Source organism: Solanum lycopersicum, chromosome 2 (genome assembly GCF_036512215.1).
Source record: "Solanum lycopersicum chromosome 2, SLM_r2.1".
Taxonomy (NCBI): Eukaryota; Viridiplantae; Streptophyta; class Magnoliopsida; order Solanales; family Solanaceae; genus Solanum; species Solanum lycopersicum.
Window position 1 is genome coordinate 59473812 of NC_090801.1, and position 24574 is coordinate 59498385.

Below are 24574 nucleotides of genomic sequence, written 5' to 3' on the forward strand. Positions count from 1 at the left end.
AACGTGAAAATAGGAAGATTTCAACATTGAAGAGCTATCATACAGCTTACAACAGTTTCAACTATCTAGCCGGAATCTAGCTATCAATTGAGGCATGACATACGATTTCGAAACACACGAGAGCCTCTCAATTAAATTAGACCAAATCAAATCAGTAGATATCTCTACAAAAATATACAGCTAACCCTGCCGGAAAAAAACCATTATGGTACATTATCTACGAGATCTCAAGAACACAAAGATTCTGTCCCATAAAATTGAGATGGCAGGCAACACTTGACGAACTTTCCTTTCTTTCCACTTGTAATCAGACATGAGCTGACGACTGCAATATAAATGTTCAAGGTGTTTCTCGGCAAACACAAAGCATCTTATAATGCAAGTTCACTGGGAAATGCCTCCAAAAAATACCTAGAATTCCATAGATCCACTCTTCAGCCTCTCCATTCGTGCCTGGAGCCCTGAAAGTGCCTTCTCATCCATGGGAAGAACCCCACTCTGAATGGTATTTTCAACACTAGAATGTTCAGTGCCAGGACCGTGATTTGACACCACGTGACTGATGTTACCATTCATGGACATCAGTGGTCTATTACTTGGGTCCGCATTCCCCACGGTAGTAGCTAATGAAATACTTTTCATTCTTTCGCGGATCGCTTCTAGTGTTCCACTAGTAACTGCATCAAAAAAACTATTTTGTAACTGACGTTTGAAGTGAACAGTTAATATATCAAAGATGAAAAAAGAAAGAAAAACACAAAGGCTAAAATAGAAATAGCCTGGCACATGTGTACCTCCAGAAGGCAATCTATCATTTCTCTGCAACTCCAAATGTTCAGATGATAGTCCTCTTGAGGGGAGAGCATTACCACCTCTATCATCTTCGCCATACGACGGTGGCAAACTAAAGTGTGATGGTTCAATTTTATTGTTTACAGATTTTGCATCATTCAATGGGTTGGTATTTACAGGAGATAAAGGACCAAATTTGGGAGAAGACAGGTTTAGTGAAGACGGAGGAGGAGTTGGCATGGGTACACTAGAAGGAGTCCTTCCAGCCGCAGCATTCTTTTCCATCTGCAATTTCATGCGAACAGTTATTCCATGACTAGTGACTACAAATCTATAAATGTGTCGTACACAGAGGTCCAATGCACACCTGGGCTAGACCATCTCTAATATATGTTCGGAATGCCTCACTAGCATTTTGCAGCTGAGCAAATATATCAACCTAATACAGATTGGACAAAATGTGTTACAAGAAGAAGTTCAGTTTTGAAGGCAAGGAAATAAGTTGACACTAAAAAGGATAAAGCATTGTACCTTGGGATACAATTGTGTGATCCGGTATAACTCATAAAGACCAATTGTGCAGGTTTGCTTGTCACCAATCTTCTTAAATATGGCAGCAAGTTCCTGCTGTAAAACACACAACATAACACTACATTGTTATTCACAAGTAAGATGCAACAAAATTATATTGCAACGGAAAGTTCACTTTTGAAAGAAAAAACAAGCTAGAAAAGAAAGGCCACACATTATACCTTCAACTGAGCATCTGCATTATGTGTTGCTGGTGCTGGATTATTTGCTGCAGAATCACCCCAGTGAGTTTGGCCAGGTACAGACGGAGTCAACATCCTTGCAGCGGCCAAGGTCTGAAAGATTATTAACATCAATTGGGAACTCCACATGAATTACTAGCGCAGAAAAAGCAACATGGCAGTTAAAAGTTGCATAACCTGAAGGTTAAGATCAATGTAGGCAAGAATAATTGGAGGTGGTTGCATGTCGATTGGCACCATGGACAGATGACCTTTTATGGCAGTACCACGAAGCTTGACAAGTTCATGCAGCACAGTTTTCACCATTCTTAAAGGTTTATCATCGGCTCCCGCTCTTTCAGTATTTATAAGACAAGAATTAGGAAAGAAAATAGCTGATTAATCCATGTTAAAGTGCATACCCAAAGAAGAAAAATCTCAAATCTAATTGAAAGCTACCTCCTCCTGATCTCTTCCATTCCTAATTCTTGCAGGTAAATGTGAATACTCTGAAGGATGCGATCAAGGTCAACATCATATATGGTGCTTTGAAGAACCTATAAATTATGAAAGCAAGAGTTTAACAGTCACAGTATCAACCTTCAAGAAAGAAACATGTCCACTACACTACTACTGCAAAATGGGAGAGCTTGTATAGAAACTTACCACACCACATTGAACAAAGAGAGAAAACGAGGCAGACAAACATATTTGCATAAAAACGTAAATACAGCTTAAGAATTGCTAGTCATCACAATCTTAAAAGATCCAATACTGTAGTAACAAAAAGTGAGAAAAATTACCTTTGTAAGTTTTATAAGACATTTGACGACCAAATCAGAGAACTTCTGATTTCTTATGACAAGAGATTCATTTGTTGCTGGAGATGGCCACCTTGATGGGTCCAAAGGTCGTAATAGATTAATCAGCACAACGAAGGAGGATGTTCTATCAGCATTGTCCTATATTAGTGACCAAAAATAGATAGAACAAAATCAGGACAAGCTAGCTAAAATAAACATAAACTGCAATCTTTAATGCAATATCAGAAGCAGAAGTACCAAGATTTTTAGCATCAGAACATTCAACGCTTTCAAGAGCTGACTGCCATCATCCATGCGGGGTACTCTCTCATCAAGAAGCCAAAGCAAAAGTTCAGTAATGAGGATATCTAGGGTACGCTCCTTTACAGCATGAGAAAGCGTTTTATTCTGAAATGTCTGCAAACAAGGAAACAGCCAGAAATTGAGATATTTCCAAATACGTGAGAGACCAACAATTTTACAAATACTTGATGATCACATATACAAGGAAACAATAAAGTTGTTGCAGAATTAATAGAAATTGGATAAACACATGCCTGCATGAGTGTGTTAAGAACATATTTGCAAGATCTTGAAGATGCACCCATCAGACTGAAGTCAAAAGTTTTTGCTACCTGTAGTAAATCTAGAAGATCAGCATTTTGAAGCATATACACAGACAACAACGAGTTAGTTAAACAAAAGATGAATCATATCGCACCTTATTTGCTAAGCAGGAAACAAGCCTATCTGCATCTTTGACAATTTCATCCATGGCACTGCCTTCAGGATCATTGGTTGCTAGGGCCAACAAATGGCACACAACTTTCATTCCTTCAACAGACTGCAACAAGCGAAAGAAATGATGGCATCAGTGAATCATTGACAGTTACCCTCCATCCTCTTTAATCTCTTTAATATCCATAGAAGCAGAAAAACCAAGACATAGACACACATACAAACACAAAGATGAACCCATAACCAGCTATGAAAAATTGTGCAACATACGTTGTTCTAAATTTAGACAACTTATGCATTTTTTTGATAAACTCGTAACAAATTTAGCAATGAAAATTTATCCCCAAAATCAAAGAAGAAAGAAAAAACTCCAGTAGTCTAATTAGGGATCCAAATTCTATATTTCAATGGGGACAAAAACCATTCATATTCTTAAGCAAAAACACAAACATTGTGGATCGTGTTAACTTTTTGGCAATCATTTGGATCACCCAATATAGTTCAGGGTGTGAAAAACATCGCAGTGGAAAATGTTTTCTTGGAACTAAATGGATTTCTTACTTTTTTTTCTGGTGTTCAGTAAGTAAGCAGAAAATATTGTTTCAAAGTTATTAACAGATAATCTGGAAACACTAAAGGTGGGGGTGGAGACAGGAGCTATGGGTGTGCCGGAGAGGATGGGGAAGAGTGGAATACCACTTATGGAACTTGTATGAAGTACTTAAGCTTATATAATCCTTCATTGCTATAAACACGGGGTATGACAAGGGATTAAGATGAGAGTAAATCCTAATCCATGAAAAGGAAAATGGGAAACAACCTGCTCGGGAGAATCATATGATATAATATCAAGAGCTTCATTCCAGTCTGATGGACCAATTGTACCGGCAACTGGCCGTAGATTCACATTTCTTTCCATGGGAAGCTCTGTATTGTTATATATATCCCTGGAAAGAAGAGATAAACATACAAAGAAATAAATTAGCAACTCATATTCAGTTTGGTAGGAGAAAAAAATGCAAGGATCTCTAGGTCACCTATTTAAGATTGGGCCAGCTGTCGACCGTGAAACTTCACCGCTCGGCTCTGCCAGATCAGTCCTAAAGATCAACCAAAAATATCCAGTGTCAACGACGAAAGTAACATAAAATTTGAGCTCAACCAGTGTTCAAAACACAGAACGACAGCACAAATATATGTGGTATTCTACCTTTGAATATATTTTTTTCATTGAAACCAAATGTAAAGACAAATTAGAACTCAAACGAAGACCGTCCACTTGTAAGTTAGACAGCAAAGTATAATATAATTATAATCCAGGTCCTGGACAGCTGACTAACCTATAGGTTGGATTTACAATCCCAGGGGAAGTGGTAACTCAATACGCTACAAAAGATGTTTCTTGCCTAGTTGAAAATTTCTACATCCTAAGAACAGGACGATCCAAGTATAAGCAAATAAACACATACCCGTTATCCCTCACTGAACGCCTTAAAGCAGCCCTAGCTTCACCAGGTTTGCCCTCTCTTCTTTTGTCCATCTCTCTTGCCTGGAAAAAAGTTAGTACCCAAGGTTGTGAGAAAGGTAAGGGAACAAAAGATGCAAGGCAACAACAACATACCCAGTGAAATCCCACAACGTGGGATCTGGGGAGAGTAAATTGTATGTGAATCTTACCCCTACCTCATGGAGGTAGAGGCTGTTTCCAAAATACCCTCGGCAAGATATGCAAGAAAATAAAGCAAAAACAATGAGCAGAAACGTTTAGCAACCTTCCACTTGAATCTATCATCTAACATGCTTCTTTGAGCCTCTGTCAGCTTTCCAAGATATTTCCAAATGTCATCACCTGAAAGACATTTAATTAAGATACTTTTTCATCCAAACTGCTGTCATTTATCCAGTTCACTGGAAAAACATATTCCAGAAGGTCAAACACACATGCCAAGGGCTCATGGAATCTAAAACCGGAAACCCGTCAACCTTACACCAGCATTCATAACTAAGAACCTCACAGAACATAAACACTCACCAAGAATCTTATAGCCAATAGCCAAAGTATTCAAAGCAGCCTTCCTAGTTTCACCATCTCGTTCTGCTGTTAAACTTGCAACAACTTGCAAGGATTTCAATTGTCCACCAATCTATCACCAGGAAGGACAGAAGAGGATTTAGCAACCCCTAGAAATGAGAAGATCAATAACTCAGATATTTACCTCAGCTTCATGATTATCCAGTAAGTAGCCAACAAGGTCAGCACATTCTATACGAGTTCGATTGCTCCTTGATCGTAAGCCTTCCAAAATGTAAGGAAAAGTCTTTGCAGCAGAATATGCTTGGATGATTTGCTTAGTTAGCTCTCGCATTTTTTCTCGCACTTTTTCAATGTTATGGCCAGACTGAAAAGATTGAAAGGAGTATGAGACAGGTTAACTAATATTAAATAAAACTGTTACAACCTCTCTGATCAACCCATACCAAGAACTGAATATAATATGACTAAACTACTACGACACGCAAAACACGCAACTAAAGAAAACAAGGAAATAATGTCAGACTAGAATAAAAACCAAACATCTACACAGCATGTCATTTGAAGGCAAGTCAATACCAGAAAAGGCAGCATGCCAAATTTACAGGCATATATGTTTATATATACATGTCTAAGATTAAATACAATAGGAACAGCCCAAAGGGAAATGCTACGAGAAATCACAAATGAATATACAAAATTATGGAAATAGCAAAGGAGAGCCCATATAGACCTATGAGCTTCAAAGATCAAGCATACAGAACATCACAATTTCACAACAATTTGTAGTAAAAGAGATCAATGGAGAAGTACCTTCTCAACCAAACAAGGAAGGAAAATGGCAGCTTCAGCTTCAGTCATCATGTATCCCTCATTCCTTAACATCTCAAAAAGCTCAGGCAGGAATTCCAGAACCTGAGAAATATCACAGTGAAGTACTAGAATGACTACTGGGAAGAAAGCAATAGAGCTAAAATAACATGATAGCATTAAGGAAAAGGACAAATAAAAGGAATAGGAACAAACCTTTAATATGCAGGAAGTGTTTGATTCGCAGAACCTCAGGACAAACCATCTCAGTACTATATCAAGAACTTCAATTAATTCCTTCCCAATTGATGGAAGCACCTGAAATGAGCAAACGTAATATGGTTGATGATAGTCAATTGATTCCCAAAAGAAGGTTGATCTAATAATAAAAGCACCTTTTGCAGCATCTCTATTCCATCAACTTGTTTCTTGAAGTCTGTACTGAGAAGCCTCCGATGCAAATCCTCTCTGAAGTACTTCATCAGGTCAGTCTGCAATTAAAGGTTAATGAGATTCATCAATCAAATGAAGACTACAAGTATTAAGGTTCATTAAATGAATCTTCCAGAAACCTCAAGATCTTGAATCTGTTCCAATCGTGGCTCTTCAAACTTAAATCTGCGCACAACTATTCTCTCTCTGTCACCCTGCAAGTGTATTTGGTCATACCATCACTGAACAAATAACACAAATATAGTATTTCCTGAAATATAGACATACCTTGTTTGAGTCCTTGACATTTATCAAAGCTTGTGACTGGATACTAATGTCCTGAACAGACATTAGGGTCTCTTGCCTTGAGCTCCTTGCAGGAATAACTCTCTAGAGAAACAAATTAAAGGAAGAAAAATCATTACTTCAGCCTTCTGCCTGCAGTCATTTAATCACATAGAAACATACCGAAGCACCAGCTCTGTTTCCATGCCTAGAAGCACGATCAGCAGGACCAGTGGATTTTCCTATCTTTGACCCCACCTTCGATGTTGTCCCAGTGGAAGTTGTTCTTCCCAGATCAGAGGTTTCTGATAAGCAACAATAATTATTGCAATCACATAAACCAAAGATGAAATGATAGATTGTGCAGAGATACCATCACAAGTGGATGACAACGAAAACATTAAGTTAGAACACAGAGTAAAGTATACCTTGAAGTACCCCATATGGTCTCAATCGTTCAACAACAATAGCTAAAGCAGGTCCTTGAATATCTTTCAAGTTCTTGCTCACCTACATCAGAGAGTAACGCAACAAAAAAGAAAGAGATGTCAAGCAAATAATTGGTGGACAAGCAGAAATAACTCAAAACTACTTAAAGCTCATATACCGTCTCCTGCCCGCACACTCTAACAAGTTCTCCAAAGCATGCTTCTGCTGCTTTCCGAACATCAGCTGATTTGTCCTAACATAAAGAACGCAATCACTTTAGTGCACAACATAGACAATTAGGTCTAATAAGAGAAGGCAAAGATTATATGCCAGAGACTAGACGATTAGTGCAAGAGCCATCAATTTACCGTCATAGCAGAGGCTACGGGCTTTAGAAGATGTACAGCATCAGGAAATTCTTTCATTCCAGTAAGTTGTTTGGACAACCAATCAAAGAGATCTTTGCGGCCTTCCGCACCAAGTTTGGCATCAGTTAGCGCAGTAGTAATGTATGGTACCTACATAACATGATTGTGAATGGGGTGAACAATGCTAACCAAAACTAAAACATAGCACAGAACTGGAGAGGTGGAAACCATTTTGTCAAGATGAACAGCAGCAAGCCATGAATCTAATGTATTCAAAGTGCACTCTCTCATGTGCTTTTTATTGTCACCAAGACATTTCAATATGTCCAACAGAATCCCCTGCAATGAAAACATTATTGGATAATCAATAACAAGAAAAAATACAGAGAAAAAACCTTTAGGTTCTGAACAACTTGAACCTTGCTTGACTTCTCAACTGCCGGTCCCATAGCAGAAGCAACACCACCAAAAGTTGACAAAGTGGCCATGATTAAATTCTTGTTGCTGTCATATAGACGACCCCTAAGAGCACCAAACAACTCTCCTGCACAGAAAAAGGGGGGAAATGAAGTGACCTTCAAATGCGCGCAGGAACTATTTCAAGATAATCACTTACAGCACAGTAAGAACACCGTACCAGTTCCAGTAGGCTGAATGCGCTTATTGGCTTCTTCCAATATCTTATTTACAGTTTCAATAGATTCTAAGCGAGCCTGAAATTCAATATAAGAATTATAGCAGTACTATTAAGACACCAATTGCTGAAACATCGATAACAATTGAGGTAGGTACCTTCCAGTCAGAACTTTCCAATCCCTTGAGCAAAGCAGGAGTTATCTTTCCACTAATATCTTCGCGTGGAAGACTATCAAGCCCACCGCTAGACAAGGAAGGGGTATCTGATACCTTCACAGTCTTCTTTGGGACTGCAGATGTCCCCTACATACAATGGAGATGAAGTTAAAGCCACTAGTCACAAGGACGAAATGTCGAAGGCATCAGAATATACCTCAAATGGATTTTTTTCATATTCTGCATCAAGTGCACTAACAAGAGCAGGTTTTACATCTGACAAGAACCCTTTGATATCTGTAAAAACAATAAGTAAATTTCAGCCCCAGCAATAACCTAAAAGGCATGTAAGAATTTCCAAGAAGACCGCTCACCTGGACCGACAAACTTGTGTAAAGTGCCAATAAGTTTAATGGTTGCATTCCTTGTGGCAGGGGCACTGGATTGCAAGCCAGTATCTTTGCAGAAATCAATTAAATCCTACAGGAATAACACCCATTTTCAAAGATTAAGCCGACCTAAAATTGTGCGCTAATCTTGAGCGAATTCAGATTTTTACAAGCTCAGAATACCTTTAGTTTAAGCAGTGAAACACCAAAGTCATCCACTGCAGTAATCATCCACAATATGCCTTCACTAAGAACCTTAGGGTTCTTGTGCTCTTTCATAATTTTATACAGCTAAAACAAAACAGATACAAATATTAGTATCATGAAAGTATAGATAAGTCGTACTTCAATAACAACATCCAAATATTAGTATTTCATAACATGAAGTTAAAATTAAAAATAATGCATGTACAAACTTTACTTACTCTCTCAAAAATAAACCCTGGGCCCACAGCTTCACAAAACGTAGTTAGACATTTCATGGACTGAGCACGAGTCTTAATGTCAGCAACCCTTTCACTCACACCTGACAAAAATGGATTTGAACTTAAAATCAGCCAAAAAAAATAATAACAACAAAGAATTACATGGTAGGATGATGCAACTAAGTGGAAGAATAAAGGGGGGAAAAAAAGAGACCTTGAATGCAAAGCACAACACATTTCTTTGGGTATTTTGAAGCAGTTGAAGCAATGTGGGAAATTACATCAATAACCTGCTGTTGGACCTGCACTTCGATATATATTGACAAGAGCAAAGAAAACGAGTGACTTTCCAGATCAATCATCTTAACTATGTTCACTTCAGGCAAAAGAGAAAAACCTGGACATTCTTTTCACTCCAACCAGGAACAGCACAGAGAAGACGGACCAAAATCTCCACTGAAGGGTCAAGCACTTGTAGCGCTTCAACCTGTTCTTTGAATGAATTAATAGCTGCATATGATAGCAGAGAAATATTATCAACTTTCAAACCAAAACGAAATGAACAGAGGTGAAAAGAAATACATTGAAAAGTATATTACATTCGTAGTGCCCGTTTGGATTAAGCTTATTTCTAGTTACTTTTGACTCTTAAGCACTTTTTTAAATTTTGGAGGTATTTGGAAAGGTTAAGAAGTGCTTTTAAGCTCTCACTTTTAGGCCAAAAAAAACTATTTTTAAAAAAAAGGTCAAAAGCCAAAAGTGGGGTATCTCTACTTATAACTTTTAACTTATAAGTTACTTCTTATAAGTCCATCCAAACAGGCCCTTAAGATGTTTCCACATCAGGTCTAAAAGCAGGAAACTGATGGAACCTATGTTGCTCGGACTCTACAAAAATGTCAACGGGTGCATGTTGGATTCGCCAAAAGTAGTGTATTTTTTATGAATCCGACATGGGTGCGGCAACAAAATTGAATAGTCCGCGCAGCTAAGGCAGGGACAAATAGAGAAAACTAGCAAATTAAATTAAACAAAAAGAAATGCTACAAAAACAAGTAAAATGTGGCAACATTCGAGGAACTGAAAGTTCCCAAAAGAGGATCCACATTTTACGTGGATGCATGCTAACTGACATGGGGATCGCATGCTATCTATGGGAATACATACATGTTTTATAGTACAAATTCTGGTAGAAGGTTATAAAATAAGAAGAGGATCAAATATCACTCACTTTATAAGGGTTAATAAAGACAGGTGACACGGCATTCCCCTAGTTTCAAAGAATTGACACAAGCAAGAGGACATAAAACAAGTAGTGACCACAACATTATCGATGAGCCTACTGTAACAACAGATGCTGAAACTACGTGGATCGAAGCTACAAAATATAGTAGATACGCTCAGCTGAATACTCTGTAAGTTCTCTGCATCAATTCTTCTGTCTTCCCTTTTTTGGAGGGAGGGGAGCCCATGAACTCATCTTAAATAAGCACAAAAAGACCAAAAAAAAAAAAGGAACAAACCTTCAAGCCTCTCTTTCCACACAGCACTCTTCAACTGAGTAATCGTCTCCGTCTGTATAAGGGACCCTAACTTACTTTCAATTTCTTCAAGACTCATCTCTGTGGGCTGTTCATATATCAAAAATTAACTCATTAATTATGTGTGTTTTTCACAGTATCAAGAATGGTGAAAGGATTCTAAGCCAAAAGTTAAAGTTCAAACAAAATAATAGCCCTCACCTCAACATCTTCAACTTCAACAGACTTAGATGCTTTTAACTGAGAAGTTCCATCACCCTTCTTACTTGTACCAGATTTTGCAGATGTCCCTTTCTTACTAGGAGGCTGAGAATCATATCACAAAAATGAGTAAGAAGAAAGACAAAAAGAAAGATCATTGTGGTAGAAAAAGAAAGCAAAACTCACAGCGGCTTGGACAGGCTTCTTTCCACTCAGCATGCTCGCTGCAGACCTCTTAATAAGTGATCCACTTGAAGCCTACAAGAAAAAAAGAACAAGATATCTTTTTGGCTCAAAAGGAAATATTTTGTAATACTACATCATTACAAAATGGAGTGCTATGGTTTTTACTCTGGTTGCTAACACCTATTACAGACTAATTTTTTTTTATGACAAGGGAAACCCGCAGCCGCTACCCTTCGGCTGCGCACAGGGTAAAACCCCCGCTTATGCAATAGCTTGCAAACCACATAGGAGAGGTATTCCGCACTAAGCAAACCTGGTGCAACGAGCTCGACCCAGAAGACAAACCCCTTGCTTTCACTGGCAAGGGGTTTCGAACTTGAGACCTCCAACATGGAAGTCCCAAGCCCAAACCACTGGGTCACCCCGAAGGGTCCTATTACAGACTAATTAAAGATGAGCAAATTTAATATGCTTAAAACTGAAGAACATAGACCAAAAGTTACCTGAAAATTAACTGGAAACAGATATCAACAAAAAATCAACCTAAGACTGACATGGACAGATCACTTCAAATATTAGATTACCCTAAAATCTTTTAAAGGAAAACAAAACGAACTAATAATGTTGGCAATCGCAAGTCATACAAAGTGTTGGATCAGCTAGAATACGACTCTAATGACAATAATAACAGTTTCTCTAAACTACTCCAAGTAGCTAGGAACAAAAAAATTTAGTACCAATCATTGTCTAAATGCAATTACACCAAGCTGTAGTAAGAAGAAATAAGTCAACAGTAATTTGGGAGAATATATTCACAAGTGTGGTAAAGTAAAACAAAAACGTTTGCCCACATTCTCCCAGAATAACTCAAATAGGCCTATGTAGCATACTTTATTTAGATAGAATTGATCAGTATGCTAAAAGAAAGACAAGTCACCTGAGTGGAAGAAGCAATTCCTCCAGACGATGGGACTGCACCTGGTAGTATATACAATCGAGCATGATAAGACAGAACATGTTAGCAATAAATAGATAATACAGCATATACAACGGAAAACATGAAAAATTAGAAGAATTTCAAACCAGAGGTGAATGCAGCAGGTGGACCACCATCAGACCCCCCAATCATTTCAGATAACTTCTTCTTTCTAACATCATCTAATTTCTCCAACGACTTCTCCAGAGGTCTCATGCCAACCGACTGATGCAGAAAGAAAAACATAGCAACAGTTGTCAATAGAGAAGTTGAGTGAGAAGCTATACAAATAGAGAGAAACATTCACAGGCATAAGTACCTTGGCCACAGCTGCCAAGGCTGAAAAAGCAGCATCTCTAACATCTGGAGTTCCATCATTCAGGCTCTGTAGAACAATATCATAATAATAATGATTAAAAAAAAGTATCATTAATATAGCATCCATGCAAAAGAAGCAAATATAGGCACGTAGTAAATAATCTGAGAGAGTAAGATACTATCAAGAGGTTCAAAAAGAGCTATCTCAGCGCAAGATGTGCAGGTTCACCTCAACATTCAATTTTCCAATTAACAAAAATTGGCAAATTCATGTTATTTGGGATTTGAAGATGCTCTTTTATACCCACTAACTTTATTTTCAAACATTTCAACAACAGTCTAAACATATTAAAGCGGAAAGCCTGGTAAACTAAGTTCCCACTCTCACGGGGCCCTAGGAAGAGCTAGACCACATTAGGTATTGTACCTAGCTAAACAAGCACTGAATTTTCATTGCATGCTAAACATCCTAGGCCATTTCTAAAAAACGATAAGAACCAGAGAATTTTGTACCAAGTATAACGGTATATAGACGAATCTCATTCAAGTCTCTAAACGGTTTTGCCTTCACAAAAATTTGTGACGAACCACAATCTTTTCTAGCGTGATTTAAAATACAGCAATTATATAACACCAGCAGAATACCAGCAAATACAAGTGTACTCCCAAAACAAAGTTTAATACTCCCTCATTTCCAATTTATGCCATGTTGCTTGACTGGGCACAAAATTTTAAAAAGAGGAAAAACTTTTTGAAACTTGTGGTCTAAAACAAGTCATAGATATTAGTAATGGCTATAACTCATCTTACTAAGTGTAAAAGGGGAAGTTTTAGGTTACATTATTTCTAAATATAGAGAGGTAATCTTCTTTTTGGGATAGACTAGAACGGAAAGGGTATCCCCAACTTGGGACGGAGAGTGGATGATTTTTGGGTATGCACGATACAAACATTAAAATATCAAAAGAAAAAGGATCACTATAAGAAAAAAAGTACATGGCAACGATCAAACTAACCTCCATGCAAATGGGAACATATTCCTTATGTGCTTTTAAAATAACAGCTTTGCTGCTTGTCTCAATGCAAAATGTCACCCAATTTAAAGTCAGAGATCGAACTAGAGGTACTTTATTTTTCGTGGCAGTCTTGACATCTGCAAAAATATAAAAACAAGTTAGGTATTTTTTCAAATACAATGTTTTACTTTAGTGAAAACAACATACAAGGCTAAGGACAACACATAAGACACACCTCCAACACAAAAACACAGGCAATTTAGTAACTACATATTACTACAAGCCCTTCTGAAAAATCCCAAGGCAATTTAACAAACTAAGAAATAAGCAGTAACCCAAGGGGTTCCTTAGATGCCACCTATCTAGGTAACGTTAAACAGTAGAGGCCGCCATACTGTTGCATCATCGATGCTGTGTCTTGGACTCAAGCAGCACCCCAGGGATCAAAATCTTATTCACACTTAGACATATTTGAATATTGTTCAGTCAAATTGTGGACAAAAGCAAGATATTAATAACTTGAATAGCATATGTCAAAGGTTACTATTTTGTAAATCTTGCACAAAGCCAGTAAAGACAAACAAGATGCATGCTTAGATGTTTGTCAGCTTCACAATGTAAGACATGATAAATTCAATAAAGTTCTTTCAAGCTAAAAGTCTAGGAATCGGATACAGAAGGGGATTAAATTATCACTATGGACATAGAGTAGCAACACATGACTGCTTAAATTTACATTAACAATTGCAGTATCTGAAAAATATTTGCAACAGATGTAGATGGCTTATCCGAATTGAAAATGGGAACCTGCCTTCAACAATATCAGCAAGATTTAAGCACCCGGATTTGTGCATCGCCTGGAGTGTTTGAGTAAGTGCATCTGTAAGGGTTGGTTTTTTCTCTTTCAGTTTTTCCTATAAAGAAAAAGAACATGCAAAAGAGAAATATAATAAAGACATTATTCTAATTTAAGTATGAAATAGTTCAACTCAAAAGAGATTATTCTATGTCAAAATGAGTGGTAGTCATAAGATTCACATGGTGTGAAGAAAGTGAATTGAGGCTGACCAGTCCCCACTCCCCTGACAAAAATAGAGATACACATGCTCCAAGTATATAACAAAGAAAGATGCTCGTCTTAAAGCCAAATGCTTACCAATAATATCGGCAACAAGAAGCGGGAGCTTCCTGAAAAATGTGTTCTCAATCCCCTCGCAAGATTTCCGATAGCCTGGATGGCTTCAACTGCCACGGCAATATTTACATCTGTGATGAGCTGCAAAGTCACAAGACAACAGTCAATTTGTACTGAAAGACGGTGCATGACCATATGTGTGCATGACCAATGTGAAAGCTAAAAATAAATAAACAAGAACTAATTAGTCATCAATATAATACCACAAACAAACAATTCTTACAAAAAGAAATTATTGAAATCAAGATAGTAGAAACTTGAGATAGATTACAACAATGTGGTCAAGACACCGCAAACAGAAAAATACAGAAAGAGAGAATCAGAATAACAGTTCCACAGAAACTAAAAAGTAAGAATATAAAGTAAAAGAGAAAGAGAACTCTTCATGGGTTTACAGAAGCCCATGGAAACAGTTGGTAACACCACAACCAACATCATGGAACTGTAAGTGAAGCAACACTTAGCGAACAAAATACTGCTCACCATGCACAAGCATAAGCTTCAATTCACTTCATTGATGCGAAAATAGACATCCATGAACATATTAGGCGAAATATAAAGAGCCCGTGCTCATACAAATTCAGCTAGAACCATTTAATTTGTGAGGAGATGCGAGATGAACATCAGAAAGAAATTAAAAGGGTTCCATCCAAGCTTGTAGACTAGCTCATGGTTAGCACTGTTAAAAAATGGACCTTGGGACTAACTCAACCTAAAAGCTAAATGAGACGAGGAATGCCCAAGGCAATATAAGGAGACAACAATCAATTACTTCCACTGATGTGGGATACTTAACAAGCACCACTGGTTTCACCACCAGTGATGCCATAGTGTACAAAGAGCCCCATAAGTATAAGACAGGCACTCAGCAATGTTTTTATTCTTGAATCCTATCATACTTATCTTTCTGTACTTCCACTGATGTGGGATACTTAACAAGCACCACTGGTTTCACCACCAGTGATGCCATAGTGTACAAAGAGCCCCAAAATATAAGACAGGCACTCAGCAATGTTTTTATTCTTTAAACCTATCATACTTATCTTTCTGTACTTCCCAATCAACAAGAAATAATTACTGGTCAATAATCAAATTTAAGAATCATTGACAGCTAGCCACCACAAACTCTGCATCATCTAAGCGATCAATTTCTTTAACCAAGGAGAATAAAATTACAAACCTTCTTAAGTGTCCTGCATATTTCTGCAAAATCACCAGGTGCGATTTTCTTTGTAGATGCAAGTTTTGTTAGCTCTGCAACAGCCTCTTTACGCTCTGACCACTTCGTTGCTTTCTACAAAAATCAATTGAAAAACAAATCAATGAATGAATATGTCTTGTCGCTCCTAAAGAAATTTGTCACAGTAACAGGATGCCGCAGAACTTTAAACATAAGAAAACCCTAACAGTTTGATGCAATAAAATAAACAGGACGCCTAAAAGAATAAGAGGAAATACTGACCACTCCTTCCCAAAAACCGGTCTTCTCCAGAGGGGTCAAAATGTCAACAGGATCCACAAGGTCATACTCATCTATCTCCTGTGGAACTGAAAGAAGATGGTGTGTCAAGGGAATAATTCAAACAGCAATAAAAATTTTCAGATTAAGAAAAATTTCAAACATTAAATTAGTGTAATTAGCTGCAATTCCCGGATTTTATTAAATTATATGCACTTTGTTTCCATATTGACAATAGAACCAGCAAAACAGCAACTAAGCCAAACAAAATGGTGATATGGATCGCTTTAAAGAAGAGGAGCCGGATTATGGGGGAGAAGACAAATCATCAACTGTGACATTGTGACTTAATGTTTTTCTTTAATATGTATTTTCAGGTGAGTTCTCCCTAGTTGCCTAAGAATTATAGGCAAAGTTACATAGCACTTATGTTGGCTTTTCTCCCTAGTTTTCAAGATATTATGGTATGATATTTAGTTATTTACAAGGATGAAGCTTGGAAATACATTAGCCGCCTCCAAAAATCTAGTCAACTAACTTTCTACGCAAGTTGGAAAGAAATAAGAACTTTCGACTCTCAAAATTTAATTCACCCCATCAAAAGTTCTCTAATGCCTTCCCCTCCACAGAACCAAAATTACAAAAAGAACTGTCCCCCATAACTACCCATGCAACTAGTCGGCATGTCACAGATATGACCATTCATTCTTTAATGTTAACAAGGCATGTGTCTTTTTCTCAACCAAAAAAATTGCTAACACAGTAGGTGCCGCAAAAGTCAAGTAGGAGACTGCAGAAGATACGCAACAAAAGTAAGGCATCTTGGAGAAGCATACCAATCTATTTGTCTTATTTGGGCATGAAAGAAATATGAGAACATTCCATAATACTGAATGTGATTATTAACGAGATCTCTTTTCAAGTGTAAATCAAGAATTCCCCTTTGTGTAGAGAGCTGCACCGACTCAAATATGATTGTGGTTGAGCCACATACCCTAATTATACATATTGTTTACTAGCATGGTGTGCTAGAAGATTCTTGACTTATGTAGAAATATTGATTCAAATGGATAAGGAATCTTCAGTTAAGTTACATACTGTCTGCAGCGGATTCGTCAGAAGGGCCAGAGGCAACAGCCTCAGAAACTGCTTCCTGTTCCGGCTCTTTGTCCTGCTCAGATCTGATAATAAATAAAAAAATAAAAGTTTCACACAATGTTGCTATTTACCTTCACCAAAAAATGTTGCTTATCATGGTGATGAACAGTTATGCAGAAATAGATATGCACAAGTAGAATGGTCTTGACTGAAAATCATTAGGTGATCTCACATAGCAGCTCAGATCATTAGAATGAAAAATATTCAATTAATATCAAACCTTTTTTATCAGGTCAATCAACATCAAACCTAACATAGCAAAGCCGGCATGTTTAACGAGAATATTTATTAACAGGTACATATTTAGCTAGATAAAAAATAAAACTTGCAGGAGACAGCCAAGTCTGGTTACATTGTGATACAAATGTTTCCATTCTTCCATCAACAAAGATTGTACATTCTACTAGTCAATACTGCATGTATCCTTTCACAATCCACAAAATACACAAGTACAGAAAATGTTTTACAAGCAAGCAAGAAAGACAAGTTGGATACAGAAATAGATAGTTACTGTGAGTACATTCCACTAGTCAATACTGCATGTGTCCCTTTCACAATCCACAAAATACACAAGTGCAGAAAATGTTGTACAAGCAAGCAGCAAGTAAGACAAGTTGGATACAGAAATAGATAAGGTATACACAATTAAACATTTATAGAATTCCAAAAGTAGGGTGCTCATAACATTTAAATGGAAAACAAAACCCCGATCATCTCTTCTTAAAACCCTAATAAGGAATTTGGAATCCGCAGGTATCCAACTAATCCTCAAAGATAGCAAAGACTCCATTTCCTCAACCTAAAGCTTCATATCCTGTTTCGTCAAAGTCCACAGGCATTTCTCCATTTCTAATAACGTCACTTCTATCATCTCCACCTGCAATGCCCTCCCAACCTTCCCCATGACCATAACATTTTCTATCCAGGCGTCATTCAAAGAAAAATATATCAATTTCAATTTTAGCAAAGTCAACTTCCAATGCAGTTAGTAATCAGACACCAAACACAGCAAAGAGAATCCACCAGAGACATCAAGCTCTGACTAAAGACAATAAATATCAGACTGAAATAAACAACCATCTATTTGAGTGCTCTTGATGAGCATACACAGTTTTTCCATGTAGCTATGTCATGCAGGCCTACTATATGGGATCATTCTAGATAATTCAAAGTGGAATTCCTAGTCCGTCTTTCTTCCACCGGCTATGGTAGAAGAACCACACAGAAGACTTGAGCAAACAGATCCTTCAAGCTCTTTATATTTTCAAAATCATAGAGGTGAGGCGCAATCTGTCTCTTTATCAAGCCCCTGTAACCTAAATGAATGACCTTTGTCCTCAACAAGATGACCAAGCAAAGACTCTACGCCCACACATAAAGAAATGAATCAGAAGAACCATGACTTCAGCACAAATAATGCACCTTTCTTGGATTATTGCTATGGTATGAGAAAAAAAAAATTGTCAGATTGGAGAAAATACCTTATTTTGCGTGTTGGCTTGGCAGTCCCTGAAACATTGACAAGCTCAGCTTCCAATTCTTTTTTCTTAAGAAGAAGAAAGAAAGAGAAAGGTAAGGTGAAGATTCATCCAAAACACACCATAAAAACATCAGAAGTTTCCAAGATAGCAGTTTACCATAGTATCACGCATTTTCTCAAACAATATAGATTTCACAGGATCTTTTCCAATCCAGCGGCAGAGCTCCAGTGTCAGCCCCTTAGATGAAGCACGAACATTCTGATCTTGATGGTCAAATAGTTCAGGCAGCATCTTCAAGATTCTTTTTGGTGGAACAATCTTTGTCCCAAATTCACTATTCATATTGGTAAAGTGTCATAATCCAACTAGTAACTAACAAGACGAATCTAACATGTGAACACAGATATTCACAAACCTCAAAGCCTGAAACATGACATCTATTGCAGGAACCACAGCTTTGGCTACTTTATTTTTAATTGCTTTCTCCATAGCATCCTAAACCACAAACCATATTGGTGAGAAAGGAAACTAATAAAATTTATAGCCAGGGGGCTGGAAGAAAAATCAAGAAATACACAAAAAGAATGCAAAATGTAGTTATTATTCAAGTGGAGAGAAGATAAAATTATTATAAAGCATATAGCTCAAAGACTGTTCAATCGTCTGAAGAAAACTGTTCCAACACAATATCTTGTCATTAGCTAATAGCAGATTAGCACTTGAAAGCAACTCACAACTTCTGAGAACCTTCCAAATTTTTAATTTGGAAAAACATAATAAACACAACTACAACTTAAAACAATTTGTTTGATGCTTAATGGACTAACTTAGTTTCAAAAAAATAATAACAACACACCCAGTGTAACCCCACAAGTGGAGTCAAGGAGGGTAAGTATATCCAAAATCTTACCCCTACCTTTGCGGGGTAGAGAGGTTGTTCACGATAGACCTTGTAGTGAACTAATAAAATCACCTACAGGTTGACTGTACTCATGGAAATATCTGTTAAAGCAGTTATTAGTTTCCCAAGCATCATATTGGAATCATTACAAGGTAACCATTGCAATTGGTTCTCCAAAGTAACTCTTTCACATGTCATATGAGAAGTTATCAACTTATCTTTCCATCTGAAGTAATTATTATGACCTCCTTCAGCACTTTCACCTGACATATATTACTTCCAATTTCGTTTGGATGAAGATTCCAGAATCCCAAATAAAATGGCAAGTTTCAACTCGCATGTTTACTGATGAGAATCGGTAAAATGCATTGTTATCAAAAATGCAAAAAAGCTCCAAGTCTTTGAGGCGTAATGCGCAAAACACAAATGAAGGATGGGCTCTAATAAAAAACAGCGAAAAGGGAGAAACAATATAAATATGTATGCATAGTCCAAGATATTAACCATAATAAAATGAATAACTCATACGGACAAGAAAATTAAAAAAATTATGAAAAGTGAAGTATCAATTGTGTAGTGTCGCATGTTCATGATGGCACTCATTGACAATAAGAAGTATGTTTTAGAGTTTTGATGACGATATTGAAGGGCGCCATAAAGTGAAGTGAAGCACTCAACATGTCTGTGTCTGCTCGCCTTTGACAACACTGGTAAAATAATGTAGCTTAATATGAGAAAAGAAGAACAAGACTGCTAAAACTAACTATGTTTAAAAGTCAAGGAGAAAAAATACATTTTAAAGGGTCTAAGGACGTGCAATGTGTAGTGTAACTAATACCAACGTCTTTCAAAAAAAAGGTCATCAACTTCGTGTTCAATGCGAAGGAGGGGATATCACTATTTTCTCAAGGGTGAAGGCTGAAGCCATGCACTTCAGAGAAGTGTGTTTCAAACGCAAAATGATCCAACCTAGAAGCAATCAGTTCTTTGAATCTCAATATTAAGGAGTTAGACATGAACTTTTTTAAATCAAGGATAGATATGAGCATTATTACAAATCAGATGAAATTTGTAATTTTAATTGTAATGTAATGTGAATACTATAGCACTAAATTCATACATGTTTGCTATCTTTTAATTATCTGTACACTCACTTCAAAAAATATGCGCTTCAATTTTCATTTTCCGCTTCAAGCCCCAGGGACCTTGTGGCATTTTTAATTCGTTTATTTGGTCTTAAAACAATGACTAATACATGTTTCAACAACTCATTTCTGAGACTTCTTTTCAAGCAATGACTAATACATGTTTCAACATTTCACTTCTGAGACTTCTTTTCACACAAAAGAGGAGCGCAAATGAAGACTGGCTCCAGAAAAGTGGGCCAAAGATTTGAACTTCATGGGTACGAATTCCAGAATCTACCATAGCACATTTGATTTAATAGGTTTGAAATCTATTATTTTAACTGCTGGATATTTATTGAACGTAGATATTTATTGAACGTATAAACAAAGTCAGAAACAAAATTATTGGGCAAGAAGTGACGAAGTTTCTTTGACTACAGAACCATGCCTGTCTGGTTTGCTTTCCCAACTTTAGGAATGATTTCAAAATTTTGCAGTGCACCTAGTGACTTCTTTAACACGGCTCGGATGAGCAATAACATCAACACTGTATCCGACCCTGATGAGAAGAGAGCTAGCGTAGCGTGGCACATTGTTCTTATAACAAAAGTAGCCCAAAAATAGGCTTACATTCATTAGGAACAAAAATGGAAAATGAATGCTCACTTTGTTACAATAGGATCAGTGGTAAAATCTCTACTTCCGATGACACAACAACAAGATCCTCTATATCAATTATCAAAGCTTAGATAAGACACTAAAAGGCAATCTTTAAGTCGATAAACTTATGTATTTATGGTACACCTTATCACTAAGACTGAAACAGTATAATCTTAGTACGTATAAAGTAGAGTAGCAATTATGTAATTCCTTATTTCAAATTAACATGTCTACTTGTTCATTTATCCTGAGTCATGACTTTTATTCTAAAGAATTGTTCACTCATGACTTTTTGCCAACAGAATTACGGAGTTAAAATTTTAGTCACTATCCTATGTAATGAATTTGAAGCATGGACACTCCGTACTAGTTAAACTTTGCCCAGTGTCCATCTTCTTACCCTCCAAGTACAACTCTAAAAGTGTATGATTTTAAAAGAAAGAATATAAATGGATTTTATACAAAATGATAACCGTCAACTTGCATAAGCAAAAAGAGTTTGTCTTCTTAGAAAAGAAGTCCACAAGAAAGTCTTCCACTTATACAGTGACGGTTTCAGATATCACGTGGTGATGAAAAGACCATAGAACAGCTGTTATCGACCCTATCACCAGTCTTGAAGGAGAAAAAGGCACTAAACAACGTCTTTAGAGCTAGATTCACTCCCTCAGAATATATCCTCTAATAATCAATTATATTCAATTTAGCCTAAACCCAAAGTAATCACAAGCACTGACTACTTAAGAGACTAAGGTGTTGTTTGGTTGGGAACAAGTTGTCTCAGTCATCCCATCCCACCATGTATATGGGATAACTTAGCTCATCACTATGGCATAAATGGTGGAATAAGTTATTCCAAACATGGCAACCAAACAAGACACCAAAATATTATCCCACGACTATTTATTGTCCCAAGACTATTTATTTTATCCCTCACACCAAACAACTCCCAAGTAAAAGTGCTTAACAACAACTGAATGTGTTCCTATTTGTTATTTCCATCACTTGGGTATTTCAATGTGACATCCTTAATTTACTAATAATATTGTACACGCCATTTAGGAAGACATCAAAATTAAAATATTTCTGTGGAGTCCTTCTAACTGTATTCTTTAACCACCAGATATGCTACAGTCACACAAAGCTTGAGTCAATGCTAATAGCCCGTTAGCATATCAATCCACTTTCTACACTTCACAATGATTAAACATTTTAGATTTTTCTAACAATTAATAGCACAGAGTACAAATAACACGCCACTGAACTCTCATACAAAGTGGTAAATATATCGTCAATAACTTTTCCAGCTAAGTAGCGAAAAGGTGACTTCTCTGGCACGAAATGTGATTCAAATAAGTTTCAGTAGTATACAAGACAATAGCATTGATGTTGCATGAAGTAAACAATAAAAAGAATAGCTTTCTGAAAGAATTTTCAATTGCCAAAACAATTACTTCCAGATTGTTTGCTATTTTACTTCAACTCAATAACGCCTAGAAGTGAGCAAAACCATGGAAGACATTTGGGAAATGCATAGCATTTTGATTAACGACTAGAAGTGAACACGAGTAACTACCAAGTATTTGGGAAATGCATAGCATTTTGATTAAAACATACCAAGAATGCCTCAACAGCCTCCAACTCTATCCAAAGCAGAAACACCATCTGTGCCTTCTCCACTGTCTTCGGCCTTCCCGTTAAGCATTTAGCCACTATTGCATCACATACTTCTTTGGCATATCTAGTCATCATCCAAAAACACAGCAAAAAAATTAACCAACACAACAACAACTAAACAGAATTAAATATAAAGTAACTAAATAAAGTTTTACCTCCCAGCATCAGAATCAGCAGCTTTCAAGTAACAAATCAAAGCATCAAGAGCTTTATCCTGAACTGGCGCATTTGAATCTGCTACAGCCTTCCTAAAAAAAGGACCTGAAAATTCCAAAAAGAAAAACATTCAAAAATGAAAATCTATTAACAAATACAATCACATTACATACACAAAACATATAGATCGCCATAAATGAGATCGTAGGCAAAGTAATCCAGATCTAACGAAATCAAAACCCTAACTGAAGTAAATACTCACCAAATTCACGTAGGCGCGGGTCCTTGGGATCAGTAATGGAGTCGCAGACGGCGGCAAGGTCAATGTTAGCGTCATTTCGTACCTTCCAGTTCTTGTGCGCTAACCTCTCATCCCATGGCAATTTCTTTGCCTCTTTCAACAACTTCTCATCTTCCGACATTGTTACCTATAAATGCACAGAAGTTTCGAAAATGTATATGAATTTCTCGGTGTTTATTCAGATTGATATACACCGATCGGAGAACCGCCCGGATAAAGAGGAAGCGGTCGTTTTGGGCTTAATTTCTGCTTCTTCGTTTGTCGTTTTGGTCTCAGCCGAGTGCCGGCGAGTTTGGGGAAATATGGGTTGCAATCGAGTGCGATAATACCTTTTATCTTTCTCCTTTCAAAAAACAAAACACAGAGAAGAGAGAGAAAGAGGAGAAGGGGCTAATTTATGTTTTACGCTTCAATGGAAAAAGAACCACCCTCAGAGGAAGGAGCGTGTATTGTGTGAGTAAAACGAAAGTAATATTTTTCACCATCTCATTATTTTTACAATAATTATAAATAATATTTAGATTCACATAAAAAAAATATTTTGAATGTAGAAATTTTAAAGTCAAAAGAATTTTAATTTTTTATATACGCCATCACAATTGTTGTTGCTTCAATCAATATCTCAAATAAATTTTATTAAAAAAAATAAAAAGCTTCCTTCATAAGCAAAAAAAGATTATTAATTTACTATTTTAAAATATATTCAAATACTTTTTATTTCAAATAGTTGAACTAATCTATATGATATTTTTTATAATAATAATTATTGAGAACTTTTAATTAAATAATGTAAATGTTGTATCATAATAATCTAAAATAAATGAATGTGTATGGCTAAATTTTTAAATTAAATTAAAAATAATAATAAATAATAATAGTTCTCCATTATTAAAGTACAATTAGTCAAAATATTAAAATAGCATTTTAATTCAAATTCAAATGAGTATATAATAAGAGGCGCGTGGGGTGTTTAAGCTTTTGATTCGTTGTAGTTGAGCGGTGTATTTTGAAGAGGGGGTTGTGGTGGGACCCAAAGAGAAGAGAATTTTGTAAAAATTGGAATTCAAATTCAGGAGCAGTTTTATTAATCAGGGAAATATTCCAGTGCTAATAAACCTCATTATACGTAATTTTAAACTTTTTGATCTAATGGTTATAAATAGTTAAGTACGAT

At 36.6% G+C, this 24574-nt stretch overlaps 1 protein-coding gene across 2 annotated transcripts; it reads right to left on the reverse strand.

Moving 5' to 3' along the window:
• On the reverse strand, positions 1-23883 carry LOC101263666 (protein MOR1). Of its 2 annotated transcripts, none has more exons than XM_010318422.4 (54): positions 23362-23883; positions 23099-23204; positions 22884-23007; positions 18994-19073; positions 18735-18912; positions 18579-18643; positions 17038-17120; positions 15943-16028; positions 15661-15774; positions 14442-14561; positions 14097-14199; positions 13286-13422; positions 12271-12336; positions 12059-12176; positions 11913-11953; positions 10976-11047; positions 10790-10894; positions 10571-10676; positions 9445-9557; positions 9262-9349; positions 9048-9148; positions 8806-8913; positions 8608-8713; positions 8451-8530; positions 8234-8380; positions 8079-8154; positions 7861-7985; positions 7670-7780; positions 7442-7591; positions 7252-7326; positions 7073-7154; positions 6828-6949; positions 6648-6749; positions 6500-6574; positions 6323-6418; positions 6144-6245; positions 5931-6032; positions 5302-5484; positions 5118-5229; positions 4858-4934; positions 4555-4634; positions 4123-4185; positions 3906-4032; positions 3069-3191; positions 2905-2982; positions 2606-2764; positions 2348-2506; positions 2004-2101; positions 1743-1899; positions 1545-1658; positions 1324-1416; positions 1160-1231; positions 795-1077; positions 1-677 (listed from the first exon to the last, which is right to left on the reverse strand). In XM_010318422.4, the coding sequence occupies exons 1-54, from the start codon at positions 23519-23521 to the stop codon at positions 412-414; spliced, it is 6069 nt and encodes a 2022-aa protein (XP_010316724.1). In that variant the 5' UTR covers positions 23522-23883; the 3' UTR covers positions 1-411. The 2 variants fall into 2 exon arrangements, with proteins under 2 accessions (XP_010316724.1, XP_004232834.1); XM_004232786.5 differs by having other exon boundaries at positions 1324-1419.
• Positions 23884-24574: the final 691 nt, after the last annotated feature.